Raw genomic sequence first — 27,798 nt, 5'->3', positions numbered from 1 at the left:
GTGGGGCCTTTCAGCTTTGTCCTGAAGTTCTGTTTCCCACTGCTAATGTCCAGGGCCACCGACAGCTGCCCCCAGACTTCACGCTGGATGGCCGGCCAGCCTGCCTGCCTGCAGCCACACCCTTAGTGCTCTATCGCAGTCTCCCACCAGCCAGCCATGTGAGCACACACAGCAGAGGCGCTGTCTGCTCCCCAACAGACAGATCTGCAGGCGGACTCAGGATTCGATTTCCAAAGAGCTGCCTTTGATCTCTTTCAGTTCCCCCCCGCCCCCAAGAGGCCCATGCCCATCGAACTTGAATAGGAGAAAAGAGCAAGCGTATCTGGTTTCTGCTAGATGAGTCTGTGTTCCTTGGTGCCAGAGCCCTGACCCCAACTGATTTTCCCAGGGGAGTAAATAGCCCTGGCATCCTGTGGGCATGGCCCCTCCCCCCCCACTCCCAGCTCCCTCCCCACCCCCAGCAGGTGCAAGGAATCCGATGGGCAGGGCTTTTGTCAGTTGTGACCTGGTTTGCCCTGGACCAGAGAGTTGGCCAGGAATGAGGTGCCAGGTGGGGGGATTCAGGTGGTCCCTAGAGCCAGCTCTGCATGGAGAGACGTCCTGGGTAGGCATCCTGGGTCTGGCCTGTGGGGGGCAGTTAGCTTCAAGCACCTCAACCTCAGAGATGCCCCAACTCCTCAGTGGGCTTTGTGGCAGAAGTGTGGGGTGGGGGTCCTGGCATGGGCTCTGGGAGGCCTGGGAACCACTAAGCTGTAGGGTGCATAGGGGCGATGTGTGTGTGTTTTGAGTCCCTGCTTGCATTACATTCTCCAAGGGCATGAGCTGCTAAAGCTAAAGAACTGCCTGGCTGGTGTGGCTCAGTGGTTGCGTGTCAGCCTATGAACCGGGAGGTCACGGTTTGATTCCTGGTTGGGCACATACCCAGCTTGTGGGCTCCTCCCCAATGGGGAGTGTACAGGCGGCAGCCAACCCACGATTCTCTCTCATCACTGCTATTTCTCTCTCTCCCTCTCCCTTCCCCTCTGGAATCAGTAAAAATATATCTAAAAAAAAAAAGCTAAAGAACCCCAGGGGTGGAAGGTGGCAGGCAACTCCCAGGCACATGTCCCAGGACAGGCTGAGCAGGGCCAGAGGAACCCGAGGAACCTGTCCTAGCTCCGAATGCCAGCTCCCAGGGGGCAGGGGCCCACCTGCCCAAATCATGCCGTACAGACAAGCAGGTGCTTCGTGCAGATTTGGTTCCGTTTTAAAGATGATGCCCGTGTGTCCAGAGAAGGAGGAGAGCAGTCAGTCACTGCAGCTTCACCCAGAGAAGGGACTAGCAGGGAACACGCCTCTCGCTGGAAGCCCTGGAAAGCCCGCAATAAGTCCTTAGTTGTGAAGGAGCAAGGATGTGGGCTGTGGAGCCCCCCAACGTTGGGCCACGTTCTGATCACAACTCCACATCTACGCCCCAAGACACGGCGGGAGCTCTCAGTGGGAGCCGGGGACCAGCGGCGTGGGCAGGCCCTCGGCTTGTGGGAAAGGCAGAATGGACTGAAGAGGAATCTGAACTTGCACCAGACCCCAGAGGCCTGGTACACAGGTTAAGGTTTAAGGAACACTGATCTGGGACCTTGGGCAGGTCGGATGACTCAACTGTGGCGCCGTTTCCTCATCTGTAAAATGGTGAAAAGGTTGCGGGATGACGTATGTCACGCATTTAGCACAGTGCCTGGTACATAAGAGGTGTTTCGTGTTCATCTCCCGCCCATAAGTTCCCTGTCTCAGGGAGTTTCCATTTCTCTTGCGTTCAAAAACCTCTTCACTTTTACAACGTGAAGCTGTTGCAGTGCTGCGGTCGGACAGTAGAGGGCACTATCGACATTGCCACCGCGGTTGCTCAGGCCCTGCGGGTCCCCCAGGGCTGTGGGTGCAGACGTGCTGCTGCTGCTGGGCTCCTGGGCAGAGGCAGTTCCCCAGAGCTCCCCTCCTGGGGCTGCAGGTCCTGGATCGGGTCCCGGGTCGGAGCCTGCAGCCTCAGACATCTGGTCCCCCATTTGCTCTCCAACGGCTCGTTATAAACAAACTGTCGCTTCTCCAAACCTCCAGCGCTCAGTCCCCAGGCCTGTGGGGAGGCGCTTCAATCTGGGCCACTAGACGTTGATGAAGGATCCCTGGTCGCCGTTGGCCGTCTCGGGCTCCACGCAGCGCCCCTTCCTCCGTGTGACCCTGCGGTTCCGGTGGAACTTGGCATAGCAGCGCAGCCCTGAGCAAAGAGAGGCAAGGGGGTCAGGGATGCATTGGGTCAGTCCTCTCCCCATTCTCTCCCCTACACACCCTCTGGGACCCCTGCACCCTCTCACCACCTTCTTCTTCTTCTTCTTTTTTAAAATATATTTTATTGATTTTTACAGAGAGGAAGGGAGAGGGATAGAGAGTTAGAAACATTGATGAGAGAGAAACATCGATCAGCTGCCTCCTGCACACCCCCTATTGGGGATATGCCCGCAACCAAGGTACATGCCCTTGACTGGAATTGAACCTGGGGCCCTTCAGTCCGCAGGCCGATGCTCTACCCACTGAGCAAAACCAGCTAGGGCCACCACCCCCTTCTTTATTCTGCCCTACAACCAACCCACCCACCACACAGCCTGAATGCGGAGGAAGGGAGGGGTGAATAGATGGAGCACAGGGGACACTGAGGTCCATGAAACTATTCTGTGTGACACTGTAATGGTGGGTGCATGTCATTATGCATTTATCAAAAACCACAGGATGTACTACACAAAGAGCAGACCCTAACATACACTATGGACTTCCGTTAACAGTAATAATGCATCACCCTGACTGGTAGTTCAGTTGGTTAGAGCATCGTCCCGATGCACCAAGGGTTTGGCTTCAATCCTTGGTCAGGGCACATGCAAGAATCAAACAATGAGTGCATAAATAATAAAAACAAATCAATGTTTCTCTCTCCCTTTCTAGAAACAAATATCAAACTGCTCTTCTTGAAAATGATAATAACAATGTATCAAGATGGACTCATCACTTGTGGAAAGTGTGCCACACCAATGGGAGATAATAACAGGGGAAACTGTAGGAGGAGAACTCTGTATTTTCCGCACAATTTTTCTATAAACCCAAAAATGCTCTAAAAAAGTCTATTAAGCCCTGGCCGGGTGGCTCAGTTAGAGCATCGTCCTGTACACCAAACGGTTTCAGGTTTGATTCCTGGTCAGGGCACATTGCTAGGTTGTGGGTTTGATCCCCGGTTGGGGTGCCTACGGGAGACAACCAATTCAAATTTCTCTTTCACATTCTCTCTCCCTCTCCCTCCCTCTCTCAAATTAATAAATATATCCTCGGGTGAGGATTTTTTTAAAAAGTCTATTAAAAACGTTTTATTTTTATTTTTTTAAAATATATTTTATTGATTTTTTACAGAGAGGAAGGGAGAGGGATAGAGAGCCAGAAACATCGATGAGAGAGAAACATCGATCAGCTGCCTCCTGCACACCCCCTACTGGGGATGTGCCCGCAACCAAGGTACATGCCCTTGACCGGAATCGAACCTGGGACCCTTCAGTCCGCAGGCTGACGCTCTATCCGCTGAGCCAAACCGGTTAGTGCTATTAAAAACTTTTTAAAGGAATGAAGATTCTGCCCTCCCCTATACAACCTCCCAGGTTCTCCATTGTGCTCGAAAGGAAACCTGACTTCAGTCTTCTTGCTTTTCCTCATATATCCAGCCATTTCCCACCTCAGGACCTTGGCACTTGCTGTCTCTCAGCCAGAAATTCCTTCCCCAAGCCCTTTGCATAGCTGGCTCCTTCATGGCCTTCAGGTCTCAAAGAGAACCTCCCTGACCATCTAATTAGAGTAGGTGTGGCCCTCTTCACATCGTCACAGGCACCCTTGAAATACATGGGTAGACATACTTTTCATTTAAGTCCACATCCTCTTGAAGGTGGCTGAAAGAGACGTCAGTGAGCAAATCCCTGCGTTTCAGGTTAGCAGTGACCACAGAGAGAGAGGACCTTGCTACCTTAAGATCCACTATGTCACCACCGAGAGAATGAAGGGGCTGCTATGAAGTGTGTGCTTAGTGGCCTAGAACTGACACCTGGGTCACTGGCTTCCAGAACTGGGACCACACAAATGACACTTGGGAGTGGACAGGGGATTCACGAGCAGCAGTGGTTGGTAGTCACAGAAGCCCTTCTGGAACCCTCCAGAACCCAGGCTGCCCCGACTGCTGGGCTTCAGCTCTGAGCCCTGTGTCCACCGTTTTGGGATATGGTCCCCATGAGGGTTCCTGGCACCCCTAGATCCCTCTGGTGTGGCATCTTGGTGACAACCTCTTCCTGGGCCATCTTTAATGAGCTGCCTGAACTGTCACTTCCACTCTTCATTTTTTTGAGCCTGACTGTCCAGGGAGGAAGCAAGAGTTTTGATGGAGCCGACCAGAGCGAGGGACCAGCGGAAATGAGCAGATGGGGCTGTGTTTGTAGACATAGCCTTTGGATGCCTGGAAAGCCATCCCCTCCCACCGGAGGCCCAGGGAGGGAGGGAGAGAGGAAGGGGGAAATAAGGAAGGAAGTAGGGAGGGAGGGAGGGAGGGAGGATTGATTCCTGGGCAGAGGGGCCACCATTGAGCATCCAGCCAGGCACCAACTGGGCATGTGCAGCTCAGTAGGGCCCAGTCCCCCTCACTTAGGTGGGCTGGACCTGGAGGCCAAGGACTGCGGTTTGGCCCCAACGCTGTTCTGGGCTCCCTGGACTGGAGTGCCTCCTGCCCACTCGGCACCTCAGTCTCCTCATCTGTGAAATGCGGCCTCGACCCTGCATACAAGTACCGAAGGCAGCTTCCCAGCATCCCCCCATCTTCCACTCCTGCTGCTTCCATCCCCTCTCCCCTCCCAGCTGGTCCTTCCTGTCTCCATTCCTGCCCCGTTACAGCCATAGTGAACTTTTAAGCCCAAAGCCAGACCATGTCACTCCCATAGTTTCAATCTGCCTGCAACTTCCAATTAGAAATCAAACAAGGCCAACAAGGTCCAGCATGGTCCTCCCAACAAGCTTCCCCCACCGCCCCATGTGCCACCTTCCCCGTGGCCACCGGGTGCCCAGTCAACACACCAGCCTTGCTCCTGCCCAAGACCCTTGCCTGTCCCCTGCCTCTCGCCTGGGTCGGTCTCCCTGACAGCCACCATCTTCAGCTGGCTGGGTCCACTGTCCACTCCTGCCCCTCCTTTCTGTAACAACCCAATATTCTCCTTTTCAGCAGACCTCCGGACTATTTTCTTCACAGCCTTTATTGCTTCTAAAGGCGTCTTATCTCCCTGGGCAGGGAGAGAAGATGCTTTCTCACTGGAATGGACTCTGTGGGTGCAGAATTTGCTCCTTCTTTTAGCTGCTGAACCCCAGTGTCCAGAACAGTACCAGATACATAGCAGGTGCTCAGTAAACAGTTCCCGAATGAATGGATGCAGGAATAATGGGACATACATAGTGTTATCGCTTTCACAGCAGATAATTGTTAGCCTGACGTGAGCAAAAATAGGGCATGTATCTGAGGATGGTTAATAGAGGCACTGAGACCAAAATTCTCCCACTCAGGAGATACGAACACTAATTGGATACTGAATGATGTTGAGTAATTATTGTTCATTTTTGATATTTTGTTCTTAAAAGAGAACTTATCTTTCAGAGATATACACTGAAAAGATTTTATATTCACAGATAAAATCTCTCTAAACTCCCAGGAGTTGCATCAAAATTATATTGGAATGGGGGGACTGGGCAGGGGAGCGACAACACAGATTGGCAGTGAGTTGGCAATTACTGAAGCTGGGTGATGGGAAACGGGGGCTCATTATTATAGTGACTACTATTCTGACTACTTCACATATGTTTGAAAAATTTCAGAATACGAAATTAAAAATATTCTCCTCCTTTCCTAGCTGTGTGAGTTTGGGCAAGTCACTTAACCTCTCTGTGCCTCAGTTTGCTGATGTGTAAAATGGAGATCGTAATCGCTCCCTCCCTGGATGGCTGTGAGGATTAAGAAGACGTGAGGACTAAGGATGAAGGAGGGTAAGGAGGATAATGTGAGTCAAGTGCTTAGCACAGAGCCTGGGCACGCCTGGGCACGCCTGGGCAGGAGGGCACCTACTGCTCCGGGTGGGAGCTCAGAGGTTAAAGCAGTAGCCGGCCAGCCAAGTGCATTTGCTGAGACGTGATGGGAAACCCACCCCCCAGCCTGCTATCACACTTGGAATGCCTCCCCTGGGATAGAATTCTGCCTGAAAGCACCAGCCTTCTCGGGTTTGATCTTATTTAAAGAGATAGTCTCCTCTCTTCTCCCGCCTCCCGATCATGGGAGATCAAGCCAGCTTGTATTTTGAGAGGTGAGAAAAGCAAATCGGAGAAACGATACCAGGAATTGAGACTAAATGAGTTCACAGATTGGGAAGGCACCGAGCAAAGCTTTTCTTGCTCGTGGCGTCGGCTCCCAAGGGATTCTCCCACCCCTCCATCGCTGCAGGCCCCTCGGGCCACCTCCGCCACAGAACCAGCTTCAGAGCGTGAGGGATGCCCTCCCCCCCGCCCCCGCCTACTGGGGGGAGTCCAGGCTCACCTTCCGCACACATGCAGTCGTCGAAGCATTTGTTGTTGAGGCCCCTGTTGTGGGGCATGCAGATGTGCCCCCGCAGGTCACAGCAGGTCCCTGCCAACACAGCAAGCACACGTGGTCAGCCGAGCTGAGTGGACCCTCCCCACGCCCGGCACGGGTCCCACCGGACAGGAGGGCCATCATCGCTGCAGCAGGGCCGTGCCCTGGCAGGGTGGGGCCATCTGGTGTGCAAGGCTCCCAGCCGGAACCACTGATGGATGTCACAGCTGGGGGCCCTGCGGGCGGGTGGCAGCGACCCAGCTGCCCTAGATGGACAATTGATTGGTCGTGGGAGGAGCGGAGCACTGTGGGATCACCCCCCGGGGACAGCGGGCGGAACAGCTGGGGGCTGCCAGGTGTAGAGTCAGTGTGGAGCGGGGGGCCTCAAGGATCATTGACACCAACGTCCTCTTTTGACAGATGGAGAAACTGAAGCCCCCTGGGAAGCAGCGAGATCCCCCAAGGCAGGCCCAGGGCCGGCCCCGCCCACCATGGGGCCCCCTCTCAGAGCCACTGTCCAGTTGGCCCCAACTCCAGCCTTTTCTTTCTGCTCCGGGTGAAAACAATGGTTTGGAAAGAAAACTGTCTGTCGGAGACCTGGTGGTCTGGCTCACACAATGCCAAATGCGGATGTGACGGCTGTTTTGTAGACTATTCCAGCCCCTGAATGAGCAGTGTGTCCCCATGGGGGTGTACCACTCGGATCTCCCTCCAAGATCCAGGTGGCATTGGCTGTCCAGCAGAGAGGAGAGCAGTTAGCTGTTAGCATCTTCAGGATGTCACACTGGGCCCATGTCACGCTATCTCTTGAGCAGTCCCAGCAATGGCGGGGGGCGGGGGTGTGTAACAGGGCCGGGCCAAGACTGCATCCTAGGTTTCCCTGCCATTCCTGCTCCTCCCCGTCTTATCACCCTGAGACCTTACCCCCACCCCCTACATATCTAACTCCACCTCAGTAGATGCCCCTGGAGGTTAGGGCACCAGTCAAAACACCAGCCCCTTGCTTTCAGAGTCTTGATGGGCACAACTGCTGAACGGGCGAGGATGCCATTGGAACATCCACAAAAACCCGGGCAGTGTTGTGGGGGGCCAAGGGCAGCATTAAGCCCGTCCAGACTTTAGGAGGAAGTGGAGAGAGGGGTCAGCCCGACTTAAGGCAGTGCATGGGGCAGTGGTTCCTCAGGCGGACTCAGGGTTGAGCCACTTCCCAGCTGTGTGACCTTGGCTGAGACTCACCCTCTGAGGCCCAGTTTCCTTGCCTGAAAATTGGGGGTGACAGGGTCTCTTTCTCTGGGTTGCTCTGAGGATTAAGTGTTCCAGCAACTCTCCGTAAAGGGTAGCTGGAGTTGTTACGACTTATTATCCCGAGAGGATCCTGAACCCACAGGCCCCCTCATGTGCCTGGGAAGGCCCACCTCACCCGCCTCAGGCCCCCAGCACCTAGCACCCAGCCCGGTGCCTTGAACGTGACGCTGGTTCGGTACCTGGCAGGCAGTCGTGGTGATGGTCGCACGGCTCCCCTTCGGCTGGGGATGTTTCATTGCCATCACTAGAGAGTTTACCCCGGGTCTTCTCTGGGGACAAGAAGATCGTGGTCAGAAGCTGCCGCCCAGCAGGGCAGAGAGCAAGCACACGGATGCTGGTGTCGGAGTGCAGGTACCGCCATCCCACAGTGTGGCGGGGACTCCGCCTCAGCCGTCTCTTTTCTAAAACGGGCTCATTGACAGTACAGACCTAACCTTCTTTTTTCAGGGTCAAATGAGTTGCTACATGGAATGAGCTTGGCACGTGATAAGTTCTCGATAGTGGTATTTCCATGTGGGTTTCGCGTTGCAGTGTGGACTCCATGCCCCACCCATCCCCCACTTTGGACATCTGTAGGTCAGGCTGGGGGAGGAGGGGCCAGGCACGGGGGTGGTGGGTAGGTGGACGTACCTTTCTTGTTTTTTTAAGATTTTTTAAATTGTTTAATTTTTTACATTTTTATTCATTTCAGAGAAAAAGGGAGAGGGAGAGAGAAAGAAACATCAATGATGAGAGAGAATCATTGATCAGCTGCCTCCTGCACATCCCCTACTGGGGATTGAGCCCGCAACCCAGGCATGTGCCCTTGACTGGAAATCGAACCCTGATCTCCTAGATCAGTGGTCGGCAAACTGTGGCTGGTGAGCCGCGGTTTGCCGCTCTGTTGACTAATGAGTTTGCCGACCACTGACCTAGACTCTCGATTCCAATAATTACAGGCTGTTGTTGTTCCTTGTGATTAAGCCCCAGATCTTAGGTCGATGCTCAACCACTGAGCCCTGCCGGTTGGGTGGACGTACCTTTCTTTCTGGCAGAGGGCCAGGCCTCAGGTTTTAAGTCTTCATAATCGGTCCAGTCAAACAAGGCCATGTCCAGCGTGGGCATCACCTCCCCGTCAGGCCTGGGCTGAGCCTGCAGAAGGTGGGTGGAGAGGAGGGAACGTGGAGCCCCAATAGGTGGAAACAGAAATGTGGGGCCCCAGGGCCAGAGGGCAAGGGAGGGGCTCCTCAGAGGCCAGCTCGCCCTCTGCTGGAAGCCCAGCCCTGGGACATCCATAGTCACGGAGGTTCCTGCTGCAGCAGTCACCAGCGTACTGTCCTCACTTTACATCCAAACAGAATGGTGCCCACAGGCGACCGATGCAGACAGAGGGGTCGTCCATCGGGCCTCGGAGGGAGGGGCTGGGAAGGCCTGCTCAGGTCTCTACGTCCACAAAGAGGGAGCTGGATGAAGCCAGCTGCTCACTTCCCTGCCCCTTTCCCTGGGGAAGTTATCAGCTCTCCAGGGCACCACTGAGCCATGGCCACAGCTCTGTTGCACTCACAGCCCCCGGGCCAGCCGTTGGGGCTGGATCTGCCCACAGTAGGACATGGGCAATAAAGGCGCCTTTCAGGGCTGGTGCTCAATGCATGGACTTCAGGGGGCCTGCGAGGGCAGGGATAACCACGTATTCTTTGGGGATGGTTCATAGCTTTTCTCAGCCCTAGCCGGTTTGGCTCAGTAGATAGAGCGTTGGCCTGCGAACTGAAAGGTCCCAGGTTCGATTCCAGTCAAGGGCACATGCCCCAGTTGTGGGCTCGATCCCCAATGGGGGGATGGGGGAGCGTGTAGGAGGCAGCTGATCCACCATGATTCTCTCTCATCATGGATGTTTCTATCTCTCCCTCTTCCTTCTTCTCTGAAATCAATAAAAATATATTTAAAAAAATAGCTTTTCTCAGAATCTCAGGGGGTGCAAGACCCCAAAAGAGAATAAGAAAGATCTTCTGCTAAACAGTAAAGTTTTTTTCTTCTACATATATTTTATTGATCATTTTATGTTTTTAAATATATTTTTATTGATTTCAGAGAGGAAGGGAGAGGAAGAGAGATAGAAACATCAATGATGAGAGAGAATCATTGATTGGCTGCCTCCTGCACGCCTCCACTAGGGATCAAGCCTGTAACCCGGGCATGTGCCCCTGACCGGAATCAAACCCGGGACCCTTCAGTCCACAGGCCAACGCTCTATCCACTGAGCCAAACCGGCTAGGGCTTACTGATCATTTTAGATAATATTATTACTTTAAATATATTTTTATTGATTTCGGAGAGGAAGGGAGAGGGGGAGAGTGAGAGATATAGAAACATCAATGATGAGAGAGAATCACTGATCAGCTGCCTCCTGCACATCGCCTACTGGGGATCGAGCCCACAACCCAGGCATGTGCCCTGACTGGAATCGAACCCAGGACCCTTCAGTCCGCAGGCCAACGCTCTATCCACTGAGCCGAACCAGCGGGGGCTAGGTGATATTATTTTGAAAAATACTGCAAAGCTACACAAGAGGTGCAATGATGCGCATCTTGCTAATTGCAAGGATGACGCAATGAACTCCCGCGTTCCCTTCCGCTATTTGCCAGTGGAAGCAAACAGGCCGCAGGTGCTCGCCTGCTCTCTCCATACGTCTTCGTGAAGGTCTGAAGCAGATGTGTTAACTAACACTTGTTAACTCCGGGTTGTGAGCATGTGGCTTTGCCGGTGTTGTTATTCTCTGTACTTTCCCGTAGGCATGAAATGCTTTGCCAAGGGCCTTGCTCTTCTCCATGCAGAGACCAGTGTGCTGAGCGGGCACTGGCCTCCTTGGCTGTCCCCAGAGTGAGCCCCCTGGACCACTTTCTCCTGGACAGTGGCCGCCCTTTCCGGACAGAGTGCCCACTGGGCTGTAGCTGGGCTGGATGGGCACCAGGAGACCTGGTTTCCAGCTCACCCCAGGGGCCTCCACCAATTTCCTCCCACCCCCCGTGCCTCAGTCTCCCTAAATCCATGGTCGGCAAACGGCAGCTCGCGAGCCACATGCAGCTCTTTGGCCCCTTGAGTGTGGCTCTTCCACAAAATACCACGGCCTGGGCGAGTCTATTTTGAAGAAGTGGCGTTAGAAGAAGTTTAAGTTTACAAAATTTGGCTCTCCAAAGACATTTCAATCGTTGTCCTGTTGATATTTGGCTCTGTGGACGAATGAGTTTGCCGACCACTGCCCTAAATGACTAAGAGGGATTTGCATGATGTGGGCTCAAGGACTCCCTGGCTCCGAGGCCTTACCTGGGGCCACAGGGATGTGACAGGCAGGATCAGGGACTCTTCCGTGGCAGGTGCTGCCTCAAAGGTGGTGAGGTAGAGAATGGTAGGGGCCAGGCTGGTGGACGACTCCTCCATTGCAGCGTCCAGCGCCTGGTCTTCAGAGAGCTCCACCTTCTTCATTAGGGAGCTGGGGCCTCGGACCAAGGCTCGGCCTGAGAGATGGAATAGGAAACACAGGCCCTTTACCTGCTCGCCACCCCTCACCAGCCCAAAGCTGAACCCACATTTCCTGCCGCAAGCAAGCGGGTGGAGGCATCACAGGACAAGTCTGACAGCCTGACTAGCCATTGGCTCCCAAACATCCCTGCTGCCCACTCTCCTGGGAAGGTGGAAACCGGGGCCTGGCCGGGGGCGGGTGGGGGGAGAGGAATGTCTGGGGTGAACTTGCAGTGTTGCTGGGGAGACAGCCCAAGGATTCTCAATCTAAAGCAACATTATAGCAAGTCCAAGTCCGGGATGGCTGGGTGCAGCCCAAGATGTAAGTACAACAAATGGGAACCAATAGGATTAACATGGAAGGCTTCCTGGAGAAGGTCAAGCTTAAATAGAGGAGCAACGAGCTAAAGCTGAGAGGCGTTGCAGGGGGAGGGGCCTTTGAGAAGTCTGGAAGGCGAGAGCTGAGGCTTATCACACACGAGGGAATGCTGGCTACACGGTGATAACCATGCGCCGTTTGCCGAGTACCTGCTGTGTGTTAGGACCCTGGTGTATGGCCCGTCCTGCGGTCCTAGCATTACTTCATGAGCTCTGCAGGAGCTCTGGGAGGTAGGTACTTTGTCAGCCTCATCCACAAGGGAGGAAACTGAAGCAGAGAGGTTCAGAGACTTCCCCGAGTGCTCACAGCTGGTAAATACTGAAGTTTGAATTTGAACCCAGCTCCACTGGGTATAAAATCAATACTTTCAACCACCAATGCCGCCTTCCAAGACACATGGGCATGAGGTAGGGTGAGTGTGACCAGGCAGGGTGGGGTGGTCGGGAACACGGGGCTTCGAGAGAAGCTGGAGGGCCCGGGCATTTTCCCTGCCTCTTTGTCTCAGGCAAGAGCTGACTTTAAGGCTGGCTGGGTTGTTGGGATCACTCCACTCTCCAGAAATGAATCCCAGAGAGTAGAAAGGCCACTTAGGGACCATCGAATCTGTTCCTTTCATTTCCCAGGCTTCACAGCTGGTCAGCTGGGCTGGGCCTCGCCTCCAGACCTCCCGTGCCCCCCCCCCCCCTCTCTTTTTTAAAAAATATTTTTACTGATTTCAGAGAGGAGAAGGAGAGAGAAACATCAATGATGAGAGAGAACCATTGATCGGCTGCCTCCTGCACGCCCCCCCGCTGTGGATCGAGCCTGTAACCTGGGTATGTGCCCTGACGGGGAATCGAACCGTGACCTCCTGGTTCATAGGTCGATGCTCAACCATTGAGCCATATCACTTGCTCTCTTAGGAGGGCCCCACTGGTCCCCTGGAGCTGGGGGCTGGAGCTGAGCTGAATGGGATGGAAGGGAGGGGTGGAGTGGGGGGCGGAGATGGACACCCCATGTGTGCTCTCTGGCTTGTCCCTCAAGGATGCCAGCATCCAGGAGTAAGGGGGCTGAGAATCTAAGGTGCCCCCCGACCCCCGCTGCCACACATACACCTGCGGACTGTGTTGTGTCCACGTGGGGGGTCCCAGTAGGCCTGGCCGGAAAGCAAGCCCCAGCTGTTTGCAGGGGGAGGCGGGGCTGAGGCTCCACCACCTCCTCCTCCAGAACCTGTTCCACTCCGCGAGCCCTGCCCCTAGAGGCAGTCTTGTCACAGGAAGAGGCCTGGAGGCTGAGGTTGAGGTTTCGGCAGGGCTGGAGGCCAGGTGAGCCTGGGGAGGAGCCAGCTGAGTGTAGCCGCTGGGAAATGTTTGTTCAGAGACTGAATGGGCAAAGGGAGGGGGCGCTGGGAACAGTGGCAGCTAGATGCTCACAGGGGCTTGGAGGTGTGAAGGAAGGTGAGGAGGGCTAAGGGGATGGGGCGCACCACAGGGAACCGACAGGGCAGAGGCCGGAGGGATAGGGATGCGACGCCGCCCCTGGGACCTCCGTGTCCAGGTTAGAGGACACTGGTTCAGCATCCGGAAAGAGCTGAGCATCAACTAGCAACACCTGCTCCCTGTCCCTGCCGCTTGCCAGGCACCACTCCAAGCACTCCACATATCAGCGGTCTCTGGACCTATGGCGAGGCTCGATGGGGCCATTATCCTCATTTTGCAGAGGGAGAAACTGAGGCACAGACCAGTGACTCATACAGCTAGTAACTTGGGCAGATTCTGGCTTCAGAATCTATGCGCTCAGCCCTGCTCTATGCCTCGGAGGTGATGGAGTGATGTCCTCAGAGGGCACTGAACTGGTCCTTCGCTAATCAGTATATTCAGGTCCGATACAAAGTCGAACTTCTGACATAGGATTATCTACTGATAAGACTGAGCATCTATGGCCACACGTCCCTCCCTGCCTCTCCCAGGCTCCTCCCCTTGCCAGGTCCCTCTGACTTTAGTGAGACCCCCTCACTCCACTGGGTGCCCACTGCCTGCCTCCTCTGGGGCCTCTGGATGTCCTCCCAGTGACCTTACACCATTGACACCCCCTCCGGGCCTGCTCCTAAAGCCATCTCCGCCCCCCATTCCGCCCCTCCCTTCCATCTCAAGACCCCACCCCATCCCAGATATCCAGCTACCTCTGTGCAGTTTCAACCTCTCCCTGCGTCTCTTGTGCTCCCTGCTGCGTCTCTTCCCCGGAGACCGGTTCTCCTTCTCAGGGTAGGGCAGGGCCAGCCCCAGGAGTAGACTCTTGTCCTGCAGCAGGCCTGCGGGACTTTGCCCAGGCAGCAGTCCCCCTGCCCCTGGCAGCCTGGAGGCCTGCCTGGTGGAGGTGACCACAGCTCCATCCTGGGCCCGGCCAGGCATGCCTGGCCCCCGCTCCTTCTTGCCCAGGCCCCGCCGGTGGTGGTGGCTGGCCTGAGGTGTCCACAGTGCTGGGCCTGGGAGGTTGATGTGATTCTCAGGGAGGTTCCGAGCAGGGGTTCCAGGGCCCAGGGAGCCTGCCAGGCTCAGCTCCAGAAACACCAGGAGGGCAAGGAACAGCATGGGGGCAACGTGGGTGGTGGGCCCAGCCATGGGCTCCTCCTGCAAGAAAAGCAGCATTTGAGGGGGCAGCTGGGCAGTCCTCCTCTTCCACTTCCCCACTCCCAAACCCCTCCCTTACACCCCTGCAGCCCAGGTCTTCTCCGCAGGGACAGAGGGGACTTTGCCCCCAGGGGGTATTTGGCAGTGTCTGGAGACATTTTGGGTTGGCAAAACAGGGCAGTGTTATCCCAAAACACCAATTAGAAAGAATGCACCCCTATGTTCATAGCAGCACAATTTACAATAGCTAAGATCTGGAAACAGCCCAAGTGCCCATCAGTAGATGAGTGGATAAAAAAAGCTGTGATACATTTATACCATGGAATACTATGCAGCTGTAAAAAAGAAGGCGCTCTTACCCTTTGAGACAGCATGGAGGGATGTGGAGAATATCACGCTAAGTGAAATAAGCCAGTCAGAGAAAGACAAGTATTACATGATCTCACTTACATGTGGAATCTAATGAACAAAATAAACTGAGGAACAGCCCTAGTTGGTTTGGCTCAGTGGATAGAGTGTTGGCCTGCGGACTGAAGGGTCCCAGGTTCGATTCCAGCCAAGAGCACATGCCCAGGTTTCGGGATCAATCCCCAGTACGGGGCGTGCAGGAGGCAGCTGATCAATGAGTCTCTCTCATCATTGATGTTTTTATCTCTCCCTCTCCCTTCCTCTCTGAAATCAATAAAATACTGTATATTAAAAAAAGAGAAACTAACTATATTAAAGGTTACCAAAATTAACGCCCCCCCCAAAACCAAATAGATCCAGAGGCATGGAAACATGGAACAGACTGACAAATCTCAGTGGGGGTGGGGGGGAGAGATTAACCAAATAATTTATATGCATATATGCATAGTCCATGAACACAGACAATAGGGTGGTCAAGGCTGGGAGTGGGGTGGGAACTGGGTGGTGGGGGGCATGGGGGAGAAGAAAAAGGAAGGACATCTATAATACTCTCAACAATCTATATATACTAGAGGCCCGGTGCATGAAAATTCGTGCACTTGTGTGTGGGGGGTGTCCCTCAGCCCGGCCTGCGCCCTCTCACAGTCTGGGAGCCCTCAGGGGATGTCCAGCTGATGGCTTAGGCCCGCTCCCCAGGGCCACAGTCTGGCCTCCCTCTGTGGAAGGCGACCCTGCTTTCCATTGCTCTGCTGCCACAGTGGGCCCCGCCCCCCCCCATTGCCATGCCGCCACCCATGGCCTCCCTCTGTGGGAGGCGACCAGGCCAATGAGTCACCAGCCCCATCCCCCAATTGCCCCTCTGCTGCTGCTCGTCACCGCCGCCTCCCAATCGCCGTCCCTGCCCTTTGCCCACTGGCATGCGCCTTGGCTGGCCTGGCACCACCTGCTCGCCGGCCCCGCCCCCCACCAACAGGTCATTCTGCCATTCGGTTGATTTGCATATTATGCTTTTATTATATAGGATAAAAGCGTAATATGCAAATCAACTGGACAGCAGAATGACCGGTTGCTATGCTGTGCACTGACCACCAGGGGGCAGATGCTCAATGCAGGAGCTGCCCGCAGGCCCCCATCACCCGATGGGGGCCTGCTGGCCAACCTCCTGGTCCCTCCCCCCGGCTGGCAGGCTCTGATCCCCCGATGGGGAACAGGGAACGAGGGGTGGGTGGTGGCGGATGTGGGCAGTGCCAGGTCAAGGCGGGTGCAAGCAAGCAGGGCCTCGATAGCTTTGCTGGTTGCCGCACACACAGAGGGTGACTGGCATCGACGGCAGGGGCGGGGCTGGCTGCCGGCAGCAGGGAAGATCGGCCCTGATCGCAGGCCAGGCCTAGGGACCCTACCCGTGCATGAATTTCGTGCACCGGGCCTCTAGTAATAAAAAAATAAAATACACCCAGCCGGGTGTGGCTCAGCAGTTGAGCATTGACCCAGGAACCAAGAGGTTACCGTTCAATTCCCAGTTCATGCACATGCCCAGGTTATGGGCTCCATCTCCAGTAGGGGGCGTGCAGGAGGCAACAGGTCAATGATTCTCTCTCATATCATTGATGTTTCTATCTCCCTCTCCCTTCCTCTCTCTGAAATTAAGAAAAACATTTAAAAAATAAAATAAACAAACCAGGCAGTGTAACTGACTCTACTGGGTGGAGGCCAGGAGCGCTGCCAAACATCCTGTGATGCACAGGACAATCCCTGGGACAGAGACTCGCTGGCCCACAAGAACCACAGTGCTGAGGCTGAGACCCGGTATAACAGCTTGAGCAGCATCCAGGTTCCAATTAGCCTAGAATTCCTTTCTCTGCACAAACCTCTGCCCTATGCTGAGTCCTCTCGAAATTATGCCTCTAGTCCCCAGGACTTGACTCGAAGCCCAAATTCAAGCAAATGGAACAACAGCATTCAAGCACATGCTGCAGGCAGGAGGCGTGCTCAGCGCTTTGGGTGAATTCACATCACCCAGTCCTTTCAAGAACTCTCTGACGCGGCTCCTACCACTTCCTGAAGTGCAAGCTAAGGCTCCGGGGTTGTCACACCAGAGAGGTGTCATTTATGCAATTCTTAGGCCTGAGCTGGGAGCTGTCACATGGCTCTCCATGGACATCCTGGTTCTGTCACTGCTCCTTTCTTTCCTTCGGGGTCCGGGCAGGTTCTGACACCCCCCGTCCCTGCTGCACTGCGGGGTTCTGGAGGCTTTGACTCTGAACCCTGCAGGGTGGGGTGAGCTGACTGCTCCCCATTCCCCACTGGAAGCGGATCCTCCCCCCCGCCCATGGGACTCACTGCTCTCCCCCACCCCGGAGGAAGAATCGGACCCCTGGATGTTCCGGAGGACCTTGGAGCTAAGGCTCCTGAGGCCTGTGGCTGGAGGATGGATGGAGGGGGATGTCTGCTAATCTGGGGACCCCCTGCAGCGCCTCCCCCACAGCGCCCACCCCTGCACCTGTCTCACTGCATCCAGAGGAGGTGGGCACCAGGCTGGCCGGGGTGACTGAATTTCCATGGACTTCCGGGCCCGCGAGTTCATTAGGCTCACCAAGGTGCTCACACGCCGTCTCCTCGTGACGTGTGGCCCTGTAACTGCCCAGGGCTGAGGACGGGCTGCTGGGCCTGTGGTGGTCCCGCCCGTCTCCCTGCAGCCCTCTCAGTGCCCGCAGTCCCCACACGGGCCCTCGCCCCAGGTTCCCCTTTGCCACCCCTGCCTGAGGGGCCCTGGTCCTGAGCAGGGAGGGCAGGTGGGACAGGGAGGCTGGCTCTGGACCAGGCTGACCCACTGTGAGCGGGCTGGGGGCTGAGGTAGGGAAAGAGCTCCTCCCGCCTCGCCCAGTCACCTGCTGCCCTTTGCCCTGCTGTCCCTTCGTCCTGCTTGGCGTGTCCCGGTCCCCTGGGAGGCCGGGGCCGGGCCTCCACGGCCCTCGGTTCTGCTCTTCCTGAAGCCATAGAGACAGGCTGTCCCGTCACTTCTCATTTCGTCCCCCCTGGAGCCACCGGCATAGCCTGGGTGAGCCTCGGGGAGCTGGGTGGGACCTGGGATGGGCTTGTTGTGACAACCCTCGTTCTCATCACATCCTTCCATTCCTAAGACCATTCACGCTGCAGCTCGGGTCTGATTTCCTGTCCACCTGGCAGGCAGCAGGGGGCTTCTGTCCCCTCCGCTTCACCTCCAGCCAAAGTCCTGGAGGCCGGGGCTCCTGCAGCTGGGCAGCCAGGCTGGAGGCGGGGCCCATTTCAAAGGGCTGTCAGTCAAGCATTGTTCCCCTCCCAGGGACCCCTGCTTCCAGCACTGAGACAGACGCTGGCTGCTCTGCAGACCGCCCTTTAGCAGGCTACACCCTCGGCTCCCTGGGAGGAGAAAGGCTCTGAGTCTCTGCCGATGCTGCCCAGGACCCAGCCCTGCCCTTCTGTCCTGTGGGACACCGATAGCCGGGGTGGGGAGCCCACAGAGTACCCCTCAACAGGGAACCTTCGAGGTGTTGGCCAATGAATGGAATCCCCCTCCTCCAGTGGGGAGAAGCAAGGCAGGGCACCCAAAAAGTGTAGGCAAGAGTCCAGATGAGGCTTGGCAGAGGGGTGAGGACTGGGCAGACCCACTGACGTGCGGGCAGCTTGCTGTCCCTACGGCACACACAAGCCAGCCTCTGAGCTCGGTGACCAGCCTGGGGACTGGTCTCAGAACACAGTGTGTCCCCTGCAGAGCCGGGAGGTGATGCCCGGCCCCACACCCCCTGCATCATGACCCCATCTATACTCTCTTTCTCTCCTCTCTCCTTCCCTCCCTCCTGAAGTTCTGTTGCCAAGATCCTGCCAATGGCTGTGGATCCATTCATTGTACCCAGGAACCCCAATTTCAGGACCATCTTTGTTCTCTCCCCGCCCCTTGTACCCCACAAATCATGCATGCAGCCTGCCTGGGGCAGGGGAGAGGGGATTTCAGTGTGCAGTTCTGGTACACCCATGTGGGGGGGGGTGGCATCCCTCTCCCCAGGCCTTATTAGCACCGTCCTGCCCGCACACCCAGCCTGTACCGCTGCCAGATTACTCTGATCATGCCACCACCACACCCCTCCCTGCTCAAAGCCATCCATGGCTCCCTATTGCCTTCCCTTTAATCACAGACTCCTCACCTTGGCACTTAGGGCCTTGTATAATATGGCCCCATCCTAACTTTGCAGCCCTGACTTCTACTTCCTCCCCTCACAGCCACCAGAGATTATCCCCCGGGCCCCAAACATACCCCATCTTCCCGTTTCTAGTCTCTCTCTGTCCAAACCCTGCCTGCCCTCTCTTTCGGGAAGCCTTGTTCAGTCCCCCAATTAGATGAGCTCCCTCCCCAGCTCTGCCCAGCTCTTCAGCAACATCCTAGGGCAGTGGTCGGCAAACCGTGGCTCACGAGCCGCAGTTTGCCGCTCTGTTGACTAATGAGTTTGCCGACCACTGTCATATACTACCCTTTACCTCTTTGCACACAATATGCCACAATTGCCTAATCCTCACAGCTTCCAACTACACGGTAACATTTAGTCTAGTCCAGTGGTCGGCAAACTCAGTAGTCAACAGAGCGGCAAACTGAGGCTCGCGAGCCGCAGTTTGCTGACCACTGTCCTAGGGGCCTCTGTCCCACTGTTCCTAGCAGATCTATAGGACCCTGCAAATAATAGGCATTGATAACTATGGACAGAAATGAAAGTGGGTCGAGCACAATCGAACCTGAGCGTAAAATCATAAATATATTCTCAGGGTGTGTGTGTGGCGGGGGGCGGGGGGGGGGGGCGGCGGGGGGTTGGAGTGAAGGCTGGGGGACCTAGCACCACTTTGTCCTGACAACTGCTTGGAACTCTCTCTCCAACCCACAGGGCTTGCACGTAGATCTTGGCACAGCCCAGCTGCCAAGATGCCAGCCTGGCGACGAGCCACCAGGAAGCGTGGGCTGCTACAGAAGTCGTGCCAAGGATCCACAGTGAGGAAGGGCTCCGATCCATTTCTGTCGCTCTGGAAGCCAGTTGGAGGCTGCATACAAAGCGCCAAGCATCCAGGCAAACAGGGGCGGCAGGCACCCCCCCCTCCGCTCCCCCCCCCCCCACCGCCATGGATGTGCTGCTGTGGCTTGCTCACAAAGCCTGCTCTTCAGGAGTCGCCCTGACAAGTTGTCCAGGGACATCAGGGCTCCCACCACCCAGAGATGGCGCTCTCACAGCTGAGACCCCACAGCGGCTCATTACAAGCGAAGAAAACAAAAGCAATCGCGGTGGCGGGAGCCTCCACTCCCTGAGCAGCTGCGAAGCCCAGGCTGCTACAGGCGTATTCCGTCCATTTCTGACCGCATCCCTCTCACATTTTTAAAACGAGGAAACCAAACCCGGCCCATGTGGCTCAGTGGTTGAGTGTTGACCTCTGAACCAGGAGGTTACGGTTCGATTCCTGGTCAGGGCACATGCCGAGTTGTGGGCTCGATCCCCATTGGGGGTGGGGGGGGGGCGTGCAGGAGGCAGCCCATCAATGATTCTCTTTCATCATTGATGTTTCTCTCCCTTCCTCTCCCTTCCTCTCTGAAATCAATAAAAATATATTTAAAAATAAAATGAAGTGAGGAAACCGAGGCTCTGGGAAGGGAAGCCACAAATCCAAGATGACACAACTGGTGAGTGGCAAGCCACTCAAGGCCTGGGTTCTCTGCATAGGGAACAACCCTGCACGCCATCGCCGGCCCCTGCGTGGCATCAGGGGTCACCTGCCCGCCCCCGTCCCCCCCCCCCCCCCCCGCCCCTACATCTGTCATCTCCGTGAGAGCAGTCAGGACCCAGCAGGGGAGGTCAGGCGCGGGCAGCTGGGAAGGGGAAACTGACCAAGGAGGGGAAAGAGGCTTATCTGTGCCGTACCCTGTCCCCAGCGCGTGCGGAGTTGAGCTGCAAAGCTGTTTCCATCCAGAAGGATGCCAGGAGGCAGCATCACGTGCAAATGAAGGCAGTTAATCCAGCCTGGAGTCGGCATTGGGTCCTGAGCCCCTCCCACAACAGCTTGCATTTGGGGGCCATGAGATAGGGGGGCTCCGGCCCGGCAGACAACTGTGGAGCTGGGCTGCCACCAGCAATCCAGGACAGCTGAAGGTCCTGCCTTCTTCTTCTTCTTTTTTTTTTTTTCGTTAATCCTCACCCAAGGATATTTTTTCCATTAAGTTTTAGAAAGAGTAAAAGGGAGGGGGAGAGACAGAGAGGAAGAATCATCTATGTGAGAGAGACAAATTAATTGGTTGCCTCCCACTGGGGACTGAGCCTGCAACCGAGGTATGTGCCCTTGACTGGATATGAACCCAGAACCCTTCAGTCCTCGGGGCCATGCTCTAACCACTGAGCAAATGGGTTAGATCGGGGTCCCACCTTCTTGCCTTGCTGATCAGCTCACCAGCTGCACGGTGGGTTGGGGGAGAATCAGGAGGTAGGTAGGGGGGTGGGAATAGGGCTGGCTGAGGGGGTCACGGTACATGATAATAACCACCCCATTCCAGAGCCACACTCCCTTTTGGAGGTGCCCTGCCTTGCTCTGTCCATCTCTCTCACTGTGCCTGACTCCCGGGCACAGATGAGACCCTAAACGCCGAGCTGCTGGGATGTGCTCCCTCCGGGTGACCAGCACAGGGTCTCCAGGTGGGGGTCTCAGAGTTCCTGCCCCCCTGGGAGCTAATTCCTGTCTTCTTTAGGGGGAGCTGGCTCCTCTCGGGCTGGAAAATGGGCACTTTTGCTTGTTCAAGCAAATTATTTATATTCGCATGAGTGGGGGATAGGTGGGTGGATCCTAAATTCAGGGACTGGGCTCCTACCAAGGCGATTTGGGATAAGACTGTCCCTATAACCCCTCTCATGCTCTCTCCCACCATCCCCTCTTCGTGAGTCAATTTCCTGTCTGTGGATGGGATTCTTAGCCTGTCTGAGATCTGGCCATTTAGGAAGTCAGTCCTGTGCGGTGTGTGTGGTTCTGGGTAAGGGTGGGCCCAGGAAGGGTAAGGGAGCTGGACGGCAGTGAAGACGAGCTTGCTGGTGGGGTGGGTGGGACTCTAATCAGCTGCCCCAGGAGGTGCTCCTTGGCAGCGGTGGTCTTGATAGCCCTGAGCTAGTCCTTACCCATCTCTTCGCCTCCCTGCAGCTCTGCACCCCCAAAGTGCCACCTGACCATAGGAAGGGGCTTCCCTCTAGGCCTCAGAACAGCCAGAGCCCCACTTATCCCTCCCGAGGCCATTGTGCCAACCTGGCCTCACGCAGAGAACTCCGCCTCTCAACCTGTGGAGCACCAGGTGCTTCTTTGCAGCGGAGACTCTGGGGAGGTGAGGCCAGGTGGGCACCACTTGCCGAGCCTCTCTGGGTGCCACGCAAGGGAACGGGCTCCAGTCTGAAGGGGGAGACAGGCTCCCTGCTCCTGGACACTGCCAGTGTGATGGGAGGTCCCAGTGTGACAGGGGCGATCCAGCTCTTGCCTCGGAGCACTCTCTGACCAGAGGCATCGCTCCTGCCCATAGGGCACTCTGTTTAAGCAGGAAAAGCAGCCCACGCCCCAGAAAGGCTCCGTGCTAAAGGCTGAGTTCCATTCGCTGCCCGCGGCGACCTCCCAATCTGCGAGGAGAGACACGGTTCCGGCCAGAACATGGGGAAAACACTCTTTCCTGGATGGAGCATCTAATCCGCAGGCAAAGACACAGTCGCTGCCCTCAGGTGTCCCCTCTGACCTGGCCGAGAGGCCACAGGTCCAGTGGAGGACTGAGGCACAGACATAACTAGTACTGATTTGAACACACAGATGTCAGCCCAAACCCATTCAGCTGAGTCCTGGGAGAGCCCCACCCAGCAGAGTACAAGGAGCTGTGTGACTTGGGCAAGTGACCTAACCTCTCTGAGCCTCACATCCGACGGATGTGAGGATGAGAGGAGGTGAAGGTATATGAAGTCAGTGATACCCAGGAAGGGCGCAATAGACAGTAACTGGTTATTATAGGGAGGGAAAAGGGGGGTTGCATTCGTGCATCTGTGCCAGCATGTGCAGGGGGCAGGCGCAGGCGGTCCCCTCCTCAGTCCTTGGTGGGTGATGGATGGCTTCAGTGGGACAGGCCCAGGCCAGCCTGGAAGGGACCATTGTCTGGCAAATGAGGTTAGGCTTCCCCGCAGGGGCAGTCCCATCTGCTTTCATTGTTTCCCCGCAGCAGCCTCAGGAATTCCTACCCCCCACAAAGCCTCAAAGAAATTTGTGTAGGGATATTGTCTTTTGGGGGGGGGGTGCTCCTCTCTCCCACCTCCAGAGACAGAGTCTACCTCCTGGTTACAGGTGCTCCTCTCCCTCTTCTCCTAGGCAACCCTCCCACCCCCTACTCCCCAACCTTCCTGACCTCTGTGCCCAGACAATTTAACACCACCTGCTGTTTGGTCAGACTCATCACTTAAACATCAAGTGACAAAAATGCCTGCTCTGAGGCACAGACATAACTAGTACCGATTTGAACACACAGATGTCAGCCCAGACCCATTCAGCTGAGTGCTGGGAGAGCCCCACCCAGCAGAGTACAAAGAGCTGTGTGACCTTGGACAAATCACCTAACCTCTCTGAGCCTCACATCCAATGGATGTGAGGATGAGAGGAGGTAGAGGTATATGAAGTCAGTGTTACCCAGGAAGGGCGCTATAGACAGTAACTGGTTTTTATGGGGGGGGGGGGGGGAGGAGCCAGTGTGGAGTGGGAAGACACCTGGAATCAGACAGCCTGGCTGTGAATCCTGGCTCCAGCACTTAACAGCTGTGTGACCCTGGGCAAGTCACTTAACCTCTCTGGGCTTCAGTCCCACATCTGAAAGATGAGTGTGTTTGTTTGGGTATCATATGTTGGGCATTTACTAAGCTAGGCCTGGAGCTTTATTTTTTTTATTTTTTTTTAAACAATGACTTTTTTTTATATTTTATTGATTTTTTTTACAGAGAGGAAGGGAGAGGGATAGAGAGTTAGAAACATTGATGAGAGAGAAACATCAATCAGCTGCCTCCTGCACACTTCCTCCTGGGGATGTGCCCGCAACCAAGGTACGTGCCCTTGGCCGGAATCAAACCTGGGACCTTTCAGTCTGCAGGCCAACGCTCTATCCACTGAGCCAAACCGGTTAGGGCTAGGCCTAGAGCTTTATATGCACAATCTAGTTCAGCCCTCTGAAGTGGACACTATTGTTCAGGTAATCATAGCGACAATGGCTCAACATCGGGACAAAGATTTGGGGGATCTGCCCCAAGTTACACAGTAGAGTAAGTGACTGATACCGGTGCAGTTGCCATGACTCTCAGGCATGACACATTCTGGGGACCTTAACCCAGAGCCTAGCACAGAGAGAACACCTTAAAAAGTGTGGGTTCTACAATTTGTTCATCCCAGCTGCTCTGGGTCAGGCAGGGGCTTCATCCCTCATGACCCCACATCCATCCAGGGATGTGTCCAGGTGATCAATGCCAGGCCTTGGTGTTGCAGTGGGGAAGGGCGGGGGCTGCCAAAGCTGGGACCTGGCGGGAGGGGGGACAGGGCCTTTAGCGGTCAGTCTTCCCACGCTCTCGTGTCCTTCCTGGGGAGGCCTATGCTGTTGGCCACAGAGGCCCACTCGAGAGGAAGGGCTGGGGTGGGACAAACAGAGGGCCTGGAGCAGCAAGAGAGGTAGGTCTCAACTGCAAGGCTCAGAACAGAGAGGCTTGTATGACACCCCACTTGGGAATAGGCCCAGGGCCCCTCTCTGCCTCTGCTGTTCCCGGGCTGTGGAGTCATGGAGGCCGGGACGCAGACCCCAGCTCTGCCCCAGTTCTGGCTGAGACAAGTGAGGGAACACAATGCTAAGCAATCAGCTGGGAAAACCAACTCTGCCGGACCTAGGCAGTCACTTCCCTGTCTGGTCCGTTTCCTCTGCTCTAGTCGGGCACAGAACCACCCTCACCTTCCAGAGGGAGGCAGGCCCTCCCCGAACCACAGGGATTTTCCAGACAGTTTGCTCCCCCTCTAACCTCCCCAGCCACGGTCCTTTGTTCCAGGGCCAACTCTGCCCCTGGCCTGGCCAGCAGGACCCAGTGGCACCCAGGGATAACCTGTGGCCCGCAATTTCCAGTTCATTCCTGTCTCCTTGACCAAGGATTCCATTCAATAGGACAAGTGTGTGACCCTACTGAGGGTCAGGCTTTGGGACTACAGGTGGAATGAGACCCCGCCCCACCCAGGGAAATGAGGACCACAAGAGGGGACATCTGGCCTTGGCCTGCAAGGATGGGTAGCCATCACCTGAGCATAGGGCAGGGGAGACATTTCAGATGGAGGCAAGGGCCCCAGCAAAAGCTCAGGGAAGTCAGGGTATGGGGATGATTAGCCTTTCATCATGGCTGAACCCCCGGGAGTGGATGGATGTGGTGGAAGGCAGGCACTTAATCTAGTGGCAACAGGGAGCCATGGAGGAGTTTAGGGCTGGGGAGAGGGGTGGGTTGAACGTGAGGAAGGCAGAGAAGGTGCCGTCAACTTCACATGGGTGAGGGGCAAGGAGGCTATGAGCAAGGTTCCTAGAAGTCACAGGGGCTATTGTGGCCCAAGAAGGCAGGGGACAGCCCTAACCGGTTTGGCTCAGTGGACAGCATGTCGGCCTGTGGACTCAAGGGTCCCAGGTTCGATTCCAGATAAGGGCATGTACCTTGGTTGCGGGCACATACCCAGTGGGGAGTGTGCAGGAGGCAGCTGATCGATGTTTCTCTCTCATTGATGTTTCTAACTCTCTATCCCTTTCCCTTCCTCCCTGTAAAAAATCAATAAAATATATTAAAAAAAAAAAAAAAGAAAAAAAGAAAGAAGGCGGGGGCCAGAGATGGCGAAAGGCTCTGGGTGCCAGAGGTCGGCCTGTCTGCCAGGCAGGATCATGAGCGGAGGCTGAATGGGGGGCGAGTGTGTCCCCAGACCCATTTGTGCCTCTAAAGAGAAAGGCTCTGGCTGTCAGCCCTGGCTGTGGCTGAAAACAAAAACTCAGCCAGGAGAGCCCAGAACTTGCCGGCTAGGAGAAGGCTTCCCTCTTCCGAAGTTGTCCTCATTCAGCCACTTAGCCCACATCCTAGTGGACACCTGGGGTGCGGTGTCACCCGTGATGATGGCACCGATGATGGCCAGAGGGTTTGGGCGACTACACAGCAGGTCCAGGGTCCAGCATGACGCTCCCCCCAGAGGAAAGAAAATGGCTTGTGAGCTAATGCCACGGAAAAAGCAATCGGTGCAGGACAGAGCTTGAGAATTGGGGGTGAGTCATCGGGATGCCTCATGATAAATGGCCAGCTGCTGGCAACACCGACAACCACGCTGATCTCATTTTCAAAGCAGAACTCCTTTTCACCCTGATTTTTTAACTCTGATTTGAGGACAAACAGGAAGAGAGACAGAAAGAGAGCAGTGTCTGTGAGAAGGCAAATGCCCACAGGGGTGGGCAGGTGGGTGGCGACAGTGATGCGCAAGGGGGCTTTGTCAGCTTTCTCTGCAGTGTCTCTAACCTTGAATTTTTGATCCATTTGCCCCTTTCTGTGGAGCCCCTCCCACCCCCCACCCAGGGACTGTATACTCCCTCAGCGCCTCCGAGCGTGCCCTGCGCTGGTATCCAGCATGCTTTTTTTCACGGACTCCACACACATCTCTATAGTAGGTGCTACAATTATTCTCGTTTTATGAAAGGGACACTGAGGCTCAGGGAAGTGCGTTCCTTTGTCCAAGTCGCTCCCAGAACATGTCTGCCGGACCCCAGAGGGGTGGTACTAAACCAGCACCTGGGCACTTTCTTGCGTGCCACCAGACTGGGAGGTGGGCAGCGTGGAGGAGTGCGCTGGGCCGCAGAGACCAGACAGAGGCGAAGCTGAGGAGGCATCCAGTGGAGGAAGCAAGACTTGGCGGGAAACCCAAGAGCCCTCTCGCCTCAACCCGTGGTGTCCGCAGGAGGCTGAGACCCCAGCGCGCAGAAGGACAGCAGCCCGCAGTGGGGAGCGAGAGGGGTTGCGCCGTCGGGGTTACTAGAGCGCAGTACTGGTTCGTGCCGAAAGGGAAAACACGGGGCCAAACGCGAGGCTGGCGGGGCGCACCCAGAGTCCCCATCTCCCTGCAACACCTCTCAGCCCTCTGGGCAGCCTCGAAAGGGGCAGGAGGGCACACCTGGCAGCTCTATCCAGAGCTCAGGGAGTCGTCGAAGCTTCTTGGAACGGTGGTGAGCTGGGGTCCCCGGACTGAGAGACCCCCCGGAGACTCAGAGACAGAGAGACAAAGAGAGACCGGGTCCCGGAAGAAGAAGGCTAGTGCCGAGGAGGAGAGGGAGCCAGAGCCGCGACCAGGAGAGGGCGGCGAGGGCGGGCGCGAGGCCGAGTGTCAGAGCGTGGAAAAGTGAGTGTCCGGCGGAAGGTGAGTGAGGGGCCGGGAGCAGAGCCAGGAGGCGAGGGGAGACGCGGCGAGGAGGGGAGGAGGCGGACGGACGGACCGACCGACGGGTCCCAGGGCCAGGAAGGCAGGGAAGAGAGCAGTATCCTCGCCTCCAGCCTAAGTCCTAGGCGCACTCTGTCCCTGAGAGCGCCAGGTAGACCACCTTTGTCACTGCGCACACCAGGTGAGGTGGGAGGGCGGGGCGGGGCAGGGGCGGGCCAAGGCCAAGCCTTACCTGGACGGCCGGTGAGGCCGGGACCGAAGGACGTCGGGCCGAGAGCCTGCGGGAGCCGAACGCAGCCGAGGGCCGAACCGCGAAGCGGGGACGGCGCGGAGAGGTGCGCGGGAGGCAGGAGGATGTGCCCAGGCTGCGCGGGGGCTGGAGGGAAGGGGGCGGGGGCGAGGGGCGGACGGGAGGGGAGGGGGCGGGAGCGCGGGGAGGGGGCGGGGAAAGG

General features: G+C 56.1%; 1 protein-coding gene across 3 annotated transcripts; it reads right to left on the bottom strand.

Moving 5' to 3' along the window:
* Window positions 1-472: 472 nt before the first annotated feature.
* DRAXIN (dorsal inhibitory axon guidance protein) lies at window positions 473-27,705 on the bottom strand (the record flags this gene model as incomplete). 3 transcript variants are annotated; one of them, XM_080655340.1, is made up of 8 exons in its annotated part: window positions 473-2,248; window positions 6,623-6,712; window positions 8,143-8,232; window positions 8,983-9,094; window positions 11,264-11,454; window positions 13,999-14,446; window positions 14,806-14,843; window positions 27,579-27,667. In XM_080655340.1, 7 exons carry the CDS (start codon window positions 14,818-14,820, stop codon window positions 2,136-2,138), a joined length of 1,059 nt encoding a protein of 352 aa, XP_080511466.1. In that variant the 3' UTR covers window positions 473-2,135. The 3 variants fall into 3 exon arrangements, with proteins under 3 accessions (XP_080511466.1, XP_080511467.1, XP_080511465.1); XM_080655341.1 differs by lacking the exon at window positions 14,806-14,843 and having other exon boundaries at window positions 27,579-27,705; XM_080655339.1 differs by lacking the exons at window positions 14,806-14,843; window positions 27,579-27,667 and having other exon boundaries at window positions 13,999-14,464.
* Between the last annotated feature and the right edge of the window lie 93 nt (window positions 27,706-27,798).

Source organism: Plecotus auritus (assembly GCF_963455305.1).
Source record: "Plecotus auritus genome assembly, chromosome: 2".
NCBI lineage: Eukaryota > Metazoa > Chordata > Mammalia > Chiroptera > Vespertilionidae > Plecotus > Plecotus auritus.
This window is presented reverse-complemented; position numbering and strand designations above follow the sequence as displayed.